Source organism: Trematomus bernacchii, unplaced genomic scaffold, assembly GCF_902827165.1.
Source record: "Trematomus bernacchii unplaced genomic scaffold, fTreBer1.1, whole genome shotgun sequence".
NCBI classification, from domain to species: domain Eukaryota; kingdom Metazoa; phylum Chordata; class Actinopteri; order Perciformes; family Nototheniidae; genus Trematomus; species Trematomus bernacchii.
In genome coordinates, this window is record NW_022988098.1 from 1 (window position 1) to 16,815 (window position 16,815).

General features: G+C 39.0%; 1 protein-coding gene across 1 annotated transcript; it reads right to left on the reverse strand.

Moving 5' to 3' along the window:
* Positions 1 to 2,366: 2,366 nt before the first annotated feature.
* LOC117475507 (dynein intermediate chain 1, axonemal-like) lies at positions 2,367 to 4,885 on the reverse strand. Its single transcript, XM_034121735.1, has 5 exons — positions 4,722 to 4,885; positions 4,444 to 4,509; positions 4,190 to 4,282; positions 3,043 to 3,123; positions 2,367 to 2,501 (listed from the first exon to the last, which is right to left on the reverse strand). Exons 1-5 carry the CDS (start codon positions 4,728 to 4,730, stop codon positions 2,367 to 2,369), a joined length of 384 nt encoding a protein of 127 aa, XP_033977626.1. The 5' UTR covers positions 4,731 to 4,885.
* Positions 4,886 to 16,815: the final 11,930 nt, after the last annotated feature.

The window sequence follows — 16,815 nt, forward strand, 5'->3', positions numbered from 1 at the left end:
TCCGAAAAAGACAGTAAATAAACGGTATCAGAGTTCCCGTTAGCCGGTAATTACCGGACAATGACCGGTAAAATATGCCGAAGTCCGGCAAATCTAAATCTCTCCGGTCAACATGTCCGGTAAAAATATGTTGCCCTTAGCGCAATATAAAGTGTATTCAAATAAACAATAAATAGATTTTTGTTTTTGTTTGTTTAAATTAAATTAAATTATCTTTTGTGTTAATAGGCAAGCGCACTGTAGGCCACGGCGTAATGTGGAACGAACCCGTTACATTTTTTTCATTCAGTAAGATAAAGTGGGCGCACAATAACAACAGGACGACAGAGAGATGAGAAAAATCGGACATGGCAAAACAAGCTAAGCTTAAAAATTATTTCTTTAAACCAAGCAGGTCTAATGATGATAATACCGACAATGAGATGGCGATACCGCCTGCTGTCAATGAGACCGTAGATGCCTTGGCCCCGGACAGAAAAAAACAAAGATCCCGCGCGTTCAGACCCGATGGAAAGATACATTCACCTGGCTGAGGTGCGACATTATAGATGGGGAAGAAATTCTGTTCTGCTCACACTGCGAGAAGTCGGGGAGAAAGAACGGGTTCACCAAAGGAGCAACAAATATGAGAACCCTCTGCGCTTATTGAACACAGTCAGAGCAATGAGCACATTTTGTCAGTGAACACAATACCACAACAAACCGCAATGAAAGGCCACTGCGAGAGGGCGAATGAAGCTTCCAACATGAAGCTATGTTCTCAGCTAAAAGTCGTGTTTTACATGGCTAAAAACGACATTGCAGGTAATCAGTATGCAGGGTTGACTGAGCTACTACGAGAAGTGAAGGCTCCTGATTTTGTCACAGGTGATGGAATTTACCGGCACGGTGATTCCGTTGATGACATGGAAAAGGCCATAGATGAAGTCCTGATTAAGCAGCTGGACGAAAAACTAAAGAAGAGTGACTTTATCGGAATAATCATTGACGAGACGGTTAATATCACTGTGGACAAAAAGCTGATAATATACGCCAAGTTGCAAATTAAAGGAAAAGTGGAGACGTGTTTTTTTGGGAAACTATGACGTGCACTCCGGGACAGCACAGTGTATATTTGACAAGGTGGATGAGGTGCTCCGCGAGAGGGATGTGAAACTGTCAAGCGTCATTGGCCTGGGCTCAGACGGGGCTAGTGTAATGATGGGCAAACGTGCTGGAGTTGGTGCTCTTCTGAAGAGAGAGAGTGCGTTTTGCATTCAGGTGCACTGTGTTGCCCACCGAGTTGCGCTGGCCGAGATAGATGCTGCAAAAGCTGTGGACCAAGTAGGAGTTTACAAGCGCACAGTATCCTCTGTGTACTCATTTTACAAGCACTCAGCCAGCAGGACCAATCGCCTCCGTCAAATGACAGCAGCGCTCGGGGATGAAGATGTGAAAAGCCTAAAGCAGCAGTGCGCTGTCCGCTGGGTTATCTTGCACAGGGCAGTGGAGGTATCAAGCTAAACTGGCCTGCTCTGGTGATGGGAGCTACATGAAGAGGCTGTTGGAGGAGAAATGCCCAAGCAAAAGGCATCCTTGGTCAAATCCAGCCATACTGCTTTATCGCCTGGACTCACGCACTGGCTGATGTGCTACCTGTATGACCAAACTTAATTTGGTTTTCCAGAAAGAGGATGTCAATCTGGCCACAATCCGACCAATGGTTCACGCATCAGTTGCGGCACTCACACAGTTGAGGGATTCCCCCGGTCCCGAAGAAGAGAGGTTTCAGGCAGATTGCCAAAATGGCATGTACAGGGATGTGAATGTGACACACGCAGATGACCGGTCCGGCAGGCTTTCAGTAATGTCCGCGTACGCTACATTACACATCTTATAGATTGCTTTACACAACCGCTTTCCTGAAGAGTCCCTGAGTATTATCACTAGCTTTGACGTCCTTCTGAACCCATCCCGATACCCAAATGCACAAAGTGGTAAGTATAGGCCTTCCTAAAATTGTGTCACAAGTTATTTAAATGTGTTTATTTGCGTTACATAAAACAATTCATTATTTCTCCGTCCCTTCAGCGCTTCAAATATACGCTGAACCAGCCCTCAAAACCATTATTGGTCATTTTGGCCAAGGGATTGCCAGTGAGGATGACTCGGCGCAAGCCAGTGCCCCTCTCATTGATGCCACAAGCGCCCACAGAGATGCTATCCCCGTGATGACAGCGCTCCGCGGATACGGAGGCTTGCATTTCTTAACGGCTTGCGAAGTCCTCGTAAGAGATTTAGGCAACATCTATCCTGAGTGGGCCACACTGGCCAAGATAGCATGCGTGATCCCTGTCTCCAGTGTGCCGGCAGAGAGAGGATTCTCTCTACAGAACAGAATCAAAACAGCGCAGCGAAGTCGGCTTGGCGAGAACAAGGTCACACGGCTCATGCGCATTGCCAGTTGTGGAGAGACACTCGGGACCTTTGATTTTGAATCCGCAGCTACCCACTTCACAGGTCTGAAAAAGCGTAGAAAGTAGGCTAAAACATCATAAGCTAGGCATTTTGCTCTAGTTTTGTCAAAGAGTTTGTGTTACAATTTGTTTAAAGGCTATTTGATAACAAGTCGGCAGCTGCGAGCCTTTATTAAAATGCTCACGACGGGCCATACTCTTTTAGTTTGTGAACAAATAATAATTATTATGTTTTATTTTATCCGACTATATGTAGGTCTACAGCTGAATAACATGGGTTTTTTGTTTATTATATTATGGCTTGCGTAATATAGGCTATATTTATTTATTTTCCGTTACGCACGATATTGACAGAACTTGTTTGAACTTTTATTAAAAGTCACTTTTCAATAAATATACATCTGAATGCCTTGATTATTTCATCCTTAATATAGAGTTGTTATCAATTTGTTTTAAAGCTCAATAACAAAGAAGACCTTTGACCGGGAAATTTCGAATTTGTCCGGAAGATTTAAATCCTAACGGACATGGTGACCGGCACACATTTTTTCTAACGGGAACTCTGGCCTGTATATAACTTTATTACCTTAAAGCTGTAGCGCACAATATTTTGGGGGGCATGTGGGTTGTTTGCAGTCAGGATCCTTGGGATTTCCTCTTTCAGCTCCTGAAGATATCATTATCGATAAAGGAGAGAACACAACAGCACAGGTTACACACAACCGACTTATTTCCGAAAGGTTTTAACTGCAAATATAAGAACCAAAAAATGGATGTTGTAAAAAACGGAATTAAGCAATAGCAGTAAAGCAGGGCTGCCAACATTTGAGTTCAGCTTGGAGTGAGATTTTTTTTTTTTGGTGAACCACCGGGCGCTACAGTGGAGTACGCACATACACAGTGTACCCGCGACTCTTACAATGAAGGCTCGATAATCAGCTCACAGCATATAAAATGGCATATAGGCAGGGGTAAAGTGCTATTTTATAAGTGGGGGTGGTCCTCACCTCCTCTAGGGGGGTCCGGGGGCATGCTCCCCCGGGAAGATTTTTTTTTTAAATATTGAAGTTAAATGCATCAATCTGGTGCACTTTGAGAGCAAAATGAATTTAAGGATACATCTCTCAACACCCATATGAAACACAACTTTAAACAGATTTTCTTTTTCTTTATGTAATTATTAGGGCTATACTGGCACTTGTTAGCATTAACTTTAATTAATTAAAAAAGAACAAAAGAAAATATTTTTACTTTACCTGTGGCGCGAAAATATCTTATAATATATTCTCCTTACCTTCTCTTATTCTTCTCATCCTCCTTCTCCTTCGTCTTTGCTCAGACCCCCGGTATACCCTCGTTACATCCAATCAGTGTGCAAATACCGTACAGCCAATCACAATGCGTGACGCTGTCCAGGTTGCTAGGCGGCAGTGCTACGGACCGCGGGTGTCAGGTGACGCAAACAGGAAGTCCTCCGTAAGCCTGACCGTCTCATTTCGTAGACCGCTCGGTTTGCTGTTCCTTCACTTTATTTTTATATTTATATACATTTGTTGTGAACGAAAACTTAGCGTGAGGAAAGGCATGTGTGGCGTGAGTGCGTGAGATATGTGTTAATTGCGTGACTCTCACGCTCAATGCGTGAGAGTTGGCAGCCCTGAGTAAAGCCACTGCCAATTCCCTTAACACAGCCAATATGGCTTTCCTAAAGTTGAGCAATGGAGATCTCTTACAGCCTCAGAGAGCTCCAGTTGATCGGGGGGCTTAATAAGAGCTTTCCCTTGGGCCCACTCGTCCCATCCATCGCCCGGATCCTCGTCCTCATCCTGTAATGTGACATGCAAAATAGATTTAAGTCTTGGTTAATTACAAATTGCTTTAGGTTGCAATAGCACACATGTGTTTCTCATATGTATTCCCACTGCAGCCAAATGCCTAATTCAGAACTGTCACTTTCTGGAGGTTGCTCAGTATGAAATGCACCAACCTTTTTCTTGCTTGCTGCTTTGGTTGACTTAGCACCAGGTAAAACTACCTTCTGAACCGTTGACGCCTGTGTGAAAACAAATAAAAACCAGCAAACTTAACAAATGGTTAGTTGTGACATTAGAACAATTGAAAACACGTTAGGTAAACAAAAAGTTCCTGTAACTGTACTTTGTATACTTTATTTTAGTTGCTGTTACGTAGCATTATCACGTCGCTAGCGTTAATATAAGTTAGCTAGCGTTACTAACTAGCTAGCTAAAAAAGGTTTGCACTTACCTTTCTCATTATGCGGCAACGTTATTTGGCATTTAAAAAAGAGACCAGTTTACTGACTTGACAAACAATTCAGCTGTTAAGCTTTGACAAAACACAGCACAACTACACAAAGTAAAAAATAATCTTCTAAATAGGTAAAGTCAGTTAGCTAAAAGAAACAGAACACTCGCTCCTCTTCAGCTACCTGCTGCTGTATGCATGTTTCCAAGGCAACCTGCCGCCCCTGTCAGTCATTAGAGAGGGCTAATAAAGACAAGAAAACTCCATTCGTATTTTCAGTTGTTAGCAGTGGTGGAATGTAACGAAGTACATTTACTCAAGTACTGTACTTAATGTACTTAAGTAAAACATCGATGTACTTGTACTTTACTTGAGTATTTACACATTATGCTACTTTAAAAATTCACTCCACTACATTTTGGAGGCAAATGTTCTACTTTTTACTCCACTACATTTTTTTAAACAGATGTAATCACTTACTACTTTAAGGTTTAAGATTATTAATACAAAATATAAATTAACTAATACAATGATAGGTTATTATTATAGGTTAAGTTACTCAATAGCATACAAATAAATTAAAAAAAAACAATAAGTGCAACAAGTGATAATGTATAATGATAATACAAATATATGGTGCTTAAATGGGCCATTCTGCAAAATGGTACTTAAAGCATGGGCGTTGTTAGAAAAAGTGGTGGGGACAATTTCTCCGGATTTAACATCAGCATACTAGAAGACAAATGATGTTCCTCCCCTGGGTGTTGAACCTTAGGCACCTGCATGATAAACCAATGCATAGACCTCTGAACCACCAATGTGTTGGTAAAACAATAAACGCTCAACTAAAGGTCTGGCTGTGATGTGATTTTGAGTGAATTTGTACCTTTATGCACATAACGAGCACACAGCTATGGAGGACAGAACATGACATGAGTAAAAAGTCAACAAGTCAACAAGAGTAGAGTCAACAAGAGTACAGAGTACAGAGTACTTTTTGTGTGCACAAACTAGAGGGGCACAGCAAACACCTGTGTGATTTTGGTGACAGTACGACTATCTTGGACAAAGTTATAGTGGGGGTGCCAAATCCGGCAGCCCCAACGCCTGGTCTGCCACATGTGGAAGCCCCTCTTTAGTTTTTCACCTGCTGAGCCCAGAGTCAAATGCTTTTTTTTCAGTGCACAAACTAGAGGGGGACAGCAAACACCAGTGTGATTTTGATGACAGTACGACCACCCTGGACAAAGTTATAGTGGGGGTGCCAAATCCGGCAGCACCAACGCCTGTGCTGGAAGTGTAAAACAGAAGTTGGGACTTTCCTACATTGTATATAGGAATGTGCATTGATTAGACCTTTTTGGGTTAAAGTAGTAGAAGTCCTGAGTAGCTGGTCTGGCTCAGTCATCCCCTTGACTCCTGTTTTGTGTCTGTTGGGGGACAGATCTCAGATGCCACATGTTTCGAAAAGTGCTTTCTCTGTTATAATGGTTGCTTTGATTACAGCTTCAAAAATTAGATTGAGGCATTGGAGAATAGACAAGCCTCCACATATGAAGGAATGCATGGGTTAATGCTATGGTGGAGACATCATCCTATGAGGCTATGCTCACTAGGATGAAAGGCATTGAAAATGCTGAGGACAATCCTTGGGAGCATTACTTTCTGGACACACATAAAGGCCTACAGAGACTCTATTTCATTTGAATGTTTACCAAGAATTGCACACTTTTTATTTTCCATTGCTGATATACCTAATTTTCTATTTTGTGATTTATTTATTTATTTTCTTGCCATGTCTTTTAATGTCAATGCCTGGACCACGGGAGAGGGATTTGTTTATGCAGTGTACCGCCAATGTGTGTTTGTTCTGAATGGAAAATTCAATACAAATTTGAAATACAAAAAGAAAGAAACATACACAAAGGTACAGGATTTTTTATGTTTTCATTTTCTTTGAGAGTTTTAATGTTTTGAAGATGACATGTCCTTGCCAGCCTAAAGGGGAAACCCCTCACCTCCAAGGGGCGCAAAAAAAGTAATGGTTCACTTCGAATCAATCTCAATGCCATAGCTCAGTGGTCAGAGTAGTCCAGATCCAGATCAATGTGAGACGTGGGTTTGAATCCCCAGTCTGATAGAACATTTTGGGCTGTATATTTAAAAAAAAAAAAACATGACACATTTAAAAAAAGAAAAAGAAAAGTTGCTTAAAGAAAATTCAATAAAATTAAGCAAATGCAATAAAAAAAAAATCCTAGATGCAAAAGCCTTTATACCTTAAACAGATGTTATTAATGTAGTAAAACCAGGGGTAGTGTTAGGAGATGTTTGAAGGGATTTTGGTAGAACTTTACTTTATGAGAGGGACGTTATTTAATATTGCATTGCAGTCTGCTTACAGTCGCATATGACAGTCGCATATGAAAGACACCAATTGAAATGGAGCTATACACGGACTTGATGCTACAAGATTAAATGGTTTTAAAATTGTAAACACATTAATGGAAAATTAGAAAAGAAGATTTGTGTTGGTGGATGTATTTATTATAAATAAAAATGACACAATGACAATATTTATTACATCTTCTTCATAATTATCAGGCTTGTTTGAGATGAGCTGCGGCTCGCCTCGAAACTAGACGAGAATAGCCGATTGCAGCCGGGGGAGGTCTCAAAAGCTCGCCTGAAGCAAGCCCCCAGGAAGTGCGCCGGACTCTGATGAAAATATTCGTGCTGGCCAAACGGCGGTACTACACTTCCTTTTGGTTGCCAGGCCCGGAAACACTTTTTCCCATTGACTTACATGGGGAAAGAGTGGTCTGTAACTCGTTGGATAATTTTTTTTAAACTAAATAAACTACCCAGTATGAACACTTGTATAGCCCTTATTAAAAACATTCGTTCCTCAAGTTGTAAAAATGTGCTAATAACGTTATTCTGAGAGTTATTTCCCTCTGCATTATGAACGCGCATCTAACCCACGGGACCGCGCCGCCCGGCACGTTCATGTTACGTGTTCAGCACTACATGCGTTTATCTTGACCCATGGATGCACAATAAGAACGGACCCATATCGCCTTACTGCCAGCCCACGGAGCTGTAATAACGGATATATTGCACATGTTTGCTGTAATTCATCATTTGTAAAATATTATACTACATGGGCTGTATGATTAAATCTTGTACCGTAAATCTTGTATTAAATAAAGTTAATATTACCGACGTAGATTAACGTCCCTGTAGCTTCTTATTGCACTTGCAATATACCATTAAAGGAGTTGAACGTTGCTGTTTGCTATTACTATAATACCACGCAGGGATAAACCAGAGTTTACAACCTTTGCATGTGGGCACAACACGTTTTGACCCAGATTAATTAGCTATACCATGATATCGCCCGAGGAAGTCGTCATACTTATACATATATAAATAAAGATATATGTGTCAAAGCTCTAATCAAATTAACAGTTGTATTAATTATACTTGTATATGTATATATATATATATATATATATATATATATATATATATATATATATATATATATATATATATATATATATATATGTATATAGCCTGTGTTTTATATTTATACACACAAATGAACAACCTTGTGTGTGTCAAATAACAAGTTGTATTGTAGTGTTTATTTTAGTGTTGTGTTATGCTTATCCACATTTTGATTTCAGAGCACAGGAGAATGCTGGGCACAACATAAAGCTCAAAAGTGAAGCTGGCAATGCTGAACAAAACCATCTAGTTATAATATTTATTCAGCTGAAAAAGTCAAAGCTCTACGAAAATGTAATTAAAAATACATAAGCATTTTCAGGTAGAAAATCAGCATTTTATATAGAAATTCACAAAAATAAGAAATGTATACCTCTTATGGCTGGCATTGTAGAACTAGGTGGAAAAAATAGTGACAACAAATGTAAATACAATTTATATAGATTAAAAGGTAATATATATAATATTGATTGCAATTATTAGATTAAAAGATCCACCAATTATGATCAACAGGAAAGCCCTCTGAAGGCATGTTGTGGTTTGAAAAAAAGTTGAGGATGGGGTCCAGACAGTTAAATCAGGAGAGACTTCATTTTGTTTAAAGAACATTTATTGACACATGTCATATGATAAATGTTAAGTCTTTGGCGATTAGACCCCGATCCTGAAATCTTATATCTAAAGGGGGAAATGCAGCCGTGAGCATAGGGAACCTCCCCGGGGTCTAGACACTGGTGATGATGATGAAGATCTGGATTTGATGAGGAGATGGGATGAAGAGGAGGTGTGATGAGGTCTTTGGATTAGCTCTCCTGGCTCTGGATATGATGAACGGAGGTGGGTGGAGAAGAGGTGGATGGGGAGGAGGTGGATGGGGAGGAGGCGGGCGGCAGCATGAACACCTGAAATCACAGCTGACTGCAGGAGAGAGGAGAACCATTTTAAAGTTTGGCTGCAGCTCGGTGTTTGGCTGCTGGAGAATGAGGTGAATGTAATAGGTTAAAGAGAACGCCTGTGATGAGCTGATTATAAGCAGCTGCGGAGTGAATGTATACATACCCAGTCTTACTCTTGAGTTACCCACTCTTACTCTTGAGTTGTTTTACTCATCTTCCCCAGCCTCACCAGCCTCACCCAGCTGTGGTGTGTCTGTTCTCTTTCTTCTCAATTTTGGATGTGGCCCAGGAGGAAGCGCAGCCACTTCAAGACACTGGTACGGGCCTACGTGCTGACGACACGACCGTCATCGGCCAGATCACAGACGGCGAAGAGACGGCGTACAGAGAGGAGGTCGAAAACCTGACATCTTGGTGCCAGGATAACAACCTCCATCTCAACGTCAGCAAAACCAAGGAGCTGATTGTGGACTACAGGAAGCAGCAGGGAGAGGGACACGCCCCCATCGCCATCAATGGGACTACGGTGGAGAGTCAGCAGCTTCAGGTTCCTCTGTGTCCATCACGGACACGGCTGCATCACGGCCTGGTACGGCAGCTGCACCGCCCTTAATCGTAAGGCTTTACAGAGGGTGGTGAAAACTGCACAGAACATCACCAGGACGGAGCTGCCACCCATGGAGGAGCTTTACTCCCAGCGGCTCAGGAAGAAAGCCCTCAGTTTATGTTAATGTTAGAAATGTTTTGGCACATTTGTTCCTATTCTGCTAATGGTATATTGCAGGATATTTAAGTTTCCCATGTACTTTTTAAATTAATAATAGTATGTTCATCTTGATGTTTAACTTGTAATATTGTAATCATCTTAGTTAGAAATGCTGTTTCCACCCCAACCTCTGCTGCTGAATGATTTTATATATTGTTACTAAAAGTGCTTGTCTTTGATATTATAATGATTACACCAGAAAGTCACTCTTTGTGAGATTTATTTTTTCACATTTTTCCCAGCCACAAGATGATTTCATTCATTGGAGGCCTCAAAGCTGGGTGAAGGTATTGATGCACGGATCAATGCAATCCTTTACAACAGCATTCCACTATGGTTGGGGATGTCTGTAAAAAAAGGAGAAATAATCTTAAACAAAACAAGTGTCGCAATATAGGGAAACAAACTGTGACAAAAACATATCAATTAGTTCAGAATCAGAATACATTTACATTATTACAGCAGAAAAGAGCCAAAGACAGCCTAATGTTACTTAAAGTATGCATACAAAAAGTATTAAAGATTAAAAACAAGAAATTATAATAAAAACAGTTACACATTTTACAAAATACACATCCTGTAACAGTTTGGAGGATTTAGCAGCCAGGTATATTACACAGTTTTAGCGGCATATATATATATATATATACACATGGTTGGTATTTAACAACAAGGGGTGTTGTACTGTGTGATATTGGTATTTATGGAAACATTTTACACCTTTCCTTCAAGTATTATACGTTGTAGTTACTTGTTGGGTACTTAACATGAATAATCACAGTTACTATCCTTTCACTCCATCACATTTCAAAGAGAAATAGGCTATTGTTATTTTAACTCCACCACAGTAATCCATCATCAGCTTTACTTTTTAGATAAAGATTTAAATCACAATTGATCATAACTCAAAATACATATATTTTTATATATTACCAAGTGGTTTCATGTAGGCTACAACCCACACAAGTTTCATGCTAAATTAAGCTCTGTTGCTTGGATATCACTAGATCCTGTTACATCAGCGTAATATAAAAGTACATAACGACTGATGTGTAAATTAGCATAATTACTAGCTAGCCGCTAGCTGCTAACTGCCGCCTCGTCGTTAATATCAAATCCATCATAACAACCCATTACCATGCTGTCATGAACGCGCGGTGCTGTTACGTGTACGCAAATTGACGTGCTTGATGTGAGCGAGCATTTTGGGGGGCATGTTTAAAGTTGCGCATGCGCTATGAGCGCACATACGGGTACTTCTCAGGCATGCCGGGTAATCTGTGACGTTTCGCTCTCTCAAAAGTTGGGCCATTTTGTCATCATGCGCGATTGAGCAACTCTCATAGGAATGAATGAGGCCCCGCCTCCCACGCTGTATCCAGTTCTTATTATACATCCATGGCCTGAAGTCGGACAGCGGAGTCGGCTTCTTCTTCTTCTCTCAGTTTTTAGCGGATTGCAAACAGCTTTAAGGTGCATACCGCCACCTACTGTACAATAGTGTGTATCACCATATCATCCTATCACCACTTGTGGAATTATAACACTGTATTTACGTTGTTTTAAATTCTTCCAATCAATCCTGTTTCACTCAAATACTTAAGAATGGCCTTCCTGGTAGCTCTTACCCCCTCACCTTCTGTTCCCAGTATCCCCATCAGGCTCCACTCCCTTCCTGCCTCTCTGACCCTGTCTCTTAGTTTTTCCCTCTCTGTTTTGTACATTTTTTTTTTTTTTTTTTTTTTTTTTTTTTTTTTTTTTTTTTTTTTTTTTTTTTTTTTTATTGAACATTTTTTTAAACATACAAAAGCTTGGTGAGGATATCATCAACTTATCAACATAAGTTCAAGACATTCATTCACAATAAGACAAAAAAACATAACTAATACATCCAGTAAGAGCCAGGGGGAAAGAAAAAAGCATAAAGGCACAAAAACATTTAAGAGGCATTAAGCTTACTTAAAATAATAACCATTTGGAAATGTCATTGCAAATCTTTATAGACAGGTTACAAGATTGTATTTTTCTAAGGGACAGAAAAAAGGACTTGAACTCATTTATGAAACAGGGAAAGGAGGGCTTGCCTCCTCTCCATTTACTACAATGTAAATGGTATTTACCCAAAATAATAATTATATTTACCAAATCAGAAATGGGAGAGTCCAAATTATCAATATAATATAAAATGTGATATATTTTGAAGGCCGGAATATTTGTTAATTTAAGTAACAACCAATCTCTCACATTCGACCAAAACAATTCAGAAAAAGGGCAAGAGAAAAATAAATGTTCCAACGATTCATCAGATAAATTACAAAAGGAACATGGTTCCACTTCAAATTTAAATCTTGAATTTAAAAAAGTAGAAACCGGGTAGATTTTATGAACAATTTTAAAATGAGTTTCTTTTGCTTTAGGGGAAATAGGCCATTTTATAAAATCAGATAGAGCTTTTTCCATTACAGATAAAGTGTCTAAATCGGTCACTTGAGGAAATAAGCCTCTGTTAAAATTGTGAAAAATGTGGGATTTCAGGGAAGCATTAATAGATTTGTTATTCTTAAGAGTATCGCCAATAATTTCCAAATTAGGTAAAACTGATACAACATTTGAGTACAGTAAAGTATTATGAATCATTCCAATAAGTGGTACAGGAATTGCTTTACAGATTTTGTTATAATCTTTAGCAGTACACGTTATATTGTATTTCGTTGAAAAGGCCAAAACATCGAGCAGTTTACCATTGCAATCTAGTAAATCTCTAACAAACAAAATACCCCTCTCATGCCAATCACTCCTAAACAAGGATTTTCTGTTTATGATAATCACTCTATTGTTCCATAACGTAGATCCATGAGGAGAAAAATTGTGGGTAAATATCATCTTCCAATAATGAAGTATCTGCTTATGAAAATTTGACAATTTGGTCGGAATCTTATTAACCTCAAAATCACATTTTAAAAGAAAATCAAACCCTCCTAGACGTTTAAATATGGCCTTTGGAATATGGAACCACATGGATTCTGGCTGGGACAAAAAGGCTTTCAACCATTTTATTTTAATTGTTCCAATCATCGATTCAAAGTCTAAAGCTTTAATTCCGCCTTTATCATATTCTTTAACAAGCTGTGACTTTTTAATGTAGTGAGTTTTATTTCTCCACAAGAATTGGAAAATAATTGAGTTGGCTTTTTTTATATTAGCCGAAGAGACAAAACATGAGTGGCATGGATAAATAAGTTTAGATATACCTTCTGCTTTAGTAAGAAGAACTCTGCCAAAAATAGTAAGATCTCTAGTTAACCAACGACTGAGAGATTTCTTCATATCTGTGATACGGTTACAAATATTAAGATCTTCTCTCCTGATATAATTTTTAGATAATGTTATTCCCAAATATTTCACCTCAGGTACCACTCTAATAGAGTCAATAGTGGAATCATCACATGAATGGATAGGGAGTAATTCACATTTTGAAAGATTAAGAGATAACCCTGATGCTTTTGAAAAAATTGAAATTGTGTTAAGAGTTTCCTTTACCATGGATTTATTCTTTAGGAAAATGGATGTGTCATCCGCAAATTGACTAATTTTGAACTCTTTGTCAAAGAGGGTAATGCCTAATATTTTGTGATTCTTTATAATAAGCGTTGTTAATACTTGGGTGGTCAGAATAAATAATTTGGGGGAAATAGGACAACCCTGTCGAATACCACGTAAAACCTTAAACCTAGGGCTCATTCCAGGGTTCAAAGATACAGAACTATAAATGTCCGAGTAGAGCATCCTAATTATGTTGCAGAAATGTTCACCAAAACCCAGAAATGTCAGAGTTTCCATTAAAAAGGAATGTTCAACAGTATCAAAAGCCTTGTAAAAATCCAGAAATAGTACGAGACCTTCAGTATCAATAAACTCCTGGTAATCAAGCATATCCAATATCAGTCTGGTATGGTTATGAATACTTCTGCCCTTTATAAAGGCTGATTGACATTCATCTATTAGTTGATTCAGACCCGAGTTTAACCTGTTAGCATAAACATGTGCTAAAAGTTTGTAATCATTACATAACAGGGTAATAGGTCTCCAGTTATCCAACAAAAGATTATTTTTATTTGGTTTTGGAATTAAGGTAATAAGGCCATGTTTCATGGTTGGCGAAAGGTTTCCTGCTGAAATGCAATCTGTGAACGCCTTATAAAGCATTTCTCGCACATCTGACCAAAAACATTTATAAAACTCTATGGTTAAACCATCCAGCCCTGGTGATTTGCCACCAGACATTTGCAGTAATGCACTATCTAATTCTTCAATGTTTAGTCCATCGTCCATATACTGTTTAAAAGAATAATCTATTGTCTTTTTGAATTCTGTAATTTTACTAAAAAAGTTATCACAATTTTCTTTAGAAAACTTTGAGTTATATAAATTGCTATAAAAATGTCTAATTTCTTCATTTATCTGGTCTTGATTTTCAATAGTGACATCATTAATAATCAGTTTTTGGATTTTCTTTTTCACTTGTCTTTGCTTTTCAAGATTGAAGAAATAAGAAGTGTTTTTCTCTCCTTGCTCAATCCATCGGGCTCTCGAACGAATAAAAGCTCCCTTTGCTTTTTCCAAATACATGTTGTCTAATTGAGTTTGTAAATTGTTCAGTTGAATTTGCTCATCCAATGATAACTCAGCTTTAAGGCATAAATTATTAATTGCACTTGTCATCTCTTGTTGTTTTTGTTTCTTTAATCTAGAAGAGTATTTACAGGATTTTATCGCAATCTGTCTCACACTAAATTTAAACCATTCCCATTTACTGAGAGATGACATATCCAAAGCCAGAGTTTCTTTTATCAGTTGTTTGATCTCTCTACAAAAATCTGCATTCTCCAAAAGACTATTATTGAATTTCCATATAGGGTTAAGATTGGGACTGAAGTTGCATAGTAAAAAGGACAAAGAGATGACACAGTGATCCGTCAGAGGTGATGCTGAAATGTCACACTTTAAGACATTATTAGTTAAACTAGTAGAGATTAACCAATAATCGAGCCTAGAGCACTGACCATTGTTAGAAGAGTTAAACCAGGTATATTGTGATTTTGAGGGATTATTTATTCTCCAAACATCAGTTAAATTAAGTTTAGAGGCCAAGTGAATAATAGAATCATTAAAATTATGACATTGTCCCCTTAAAGGAAGACGATCTAACCACTCATCAGGAACTACATTAAAATCCCCTCCGATTATAATCTTATCAGTCATATAAAGTGCTTTCCATTCCTCTAATTTTTGGCACAATATTGAAAGAAAATTATTGTTTTGAATCTTTCTGTTATACCCATAAACACACACCAGTATGTAATTAGACCCATTAACATCAGTCACAACCATTAGCCAATGACCGTTTGTATCACTCCTGTGGTCAATTATATTTCCAGGTAACCTGTTAAATAAAATCATCACTCCAGCCGAATGTGTTGTTCCATGGCTGAAAAAAATGTTGTCTCCCCATTGTACTTTCCAGAACTTAGTGTCTGCCTCTGCAGAATGAGTTTCTTGCAGAAAAACACAATTTGCTTTTTGTTCCTTACAAAAAAGAAAAATTGCCTTACGTTTCACATTGTTTTTTAGCCCCCTAGCATTTAAGGATATGAAAGATAACATTGAAAGAGCAAAGATAGAATCTTTAAGAAAATGCGCAAAGGAATGTTATATCGATGCGCAGGAGTGAGTAACGTAGCCCTTAACAAACATATTTAGTGCAATAGCTCACAACATTTTGAATATAACCTGAGACAAGTCCAATCAAACACTCAAACTGAGAACTTCAGCATACCTACTGAGGACAGAAAACCTGCTCCCTGTCCTTCCAGTTAATTACTGCGGTGTTTTTCACTTTATTCCGGGTCCACTCTTTTGTTGTCAATCAGCGCGAAGCCTTCCTTCAGAAAGGCTCTCTTCCCCTTTCTCCTGGCTTCTTGAACCAGTGGCCACAGCTTGGAGCGAGCCTCCCGGTCCTCCTTGGAGAAATCCTCTTTGAAACGAATGTGCATCTCGCTGCAGACTCTCGCATCTTTGGACTTTTTCCAGATCTCGTCACGAACAGTCCTCATCCCGAACTGAATGATGATTGACCGCGGTGTGTTGTTGGAAGTAGCTGCATTACCCTTCATACCCAGCCGATGGACAGTGTCCACTGAGTCACGCAGCTTCTCCACAGACAGCGGAACAACTCTTGTGAGTATCCCGATCACAGCTTCTCTTGTGTTTTCTCCTTCTTTTTCAGGCAGACCATTCATCCTCAGATTCCACCTCCGTTTGTAGCGGGCTTGCTCCTCGCCAGACTTACGTAGTAAAGTGTTATCTTTTAGAAGATCATCAAACTTTTTCTGAAGAGCAGAAATGTCTTTCTTATTTTCTTTAGCTGCTTCAGTGTTTGCTTCAATGCGTTTTTCAAACTTTCTTAACAGCTCTGTCTGTTCATCCATTTTTCCGGATAAGACTTGAATTGCCTGGAGAATGGTGCTGTTGCTATCCTCTGCCATTTGTGTTTCGCCGTGAACCTTCGATTTCTTTGGATTCGGTCCTTTAGTTGGTGTGTGGTCCCGATTTATTTTGTGTCCCTTAGAGTTGTCCGCTTCCATGTCCTCAATATCCGAGTCGTCACACGCCTCACGGAGAACTTTTAAGTTGTAATCGTGGTCGGTCATGCTAGCAGGCACTTTATGTCAAAAGTGTTGGTAACTGGAGAATTAAAGTAAAATGTGACTATTTAAGCTTCTATAATAACTTAAAGTGTATCATGAATAAGCTATTGCCTGTCAGTTTTACAGTCAAGGACTAAAATCTAAACTTTTTCTACGAGCCTGCAACGTTGTTACTTCTCACTCCGCCATCTTCCCGCGGATCCCCTCTGTTT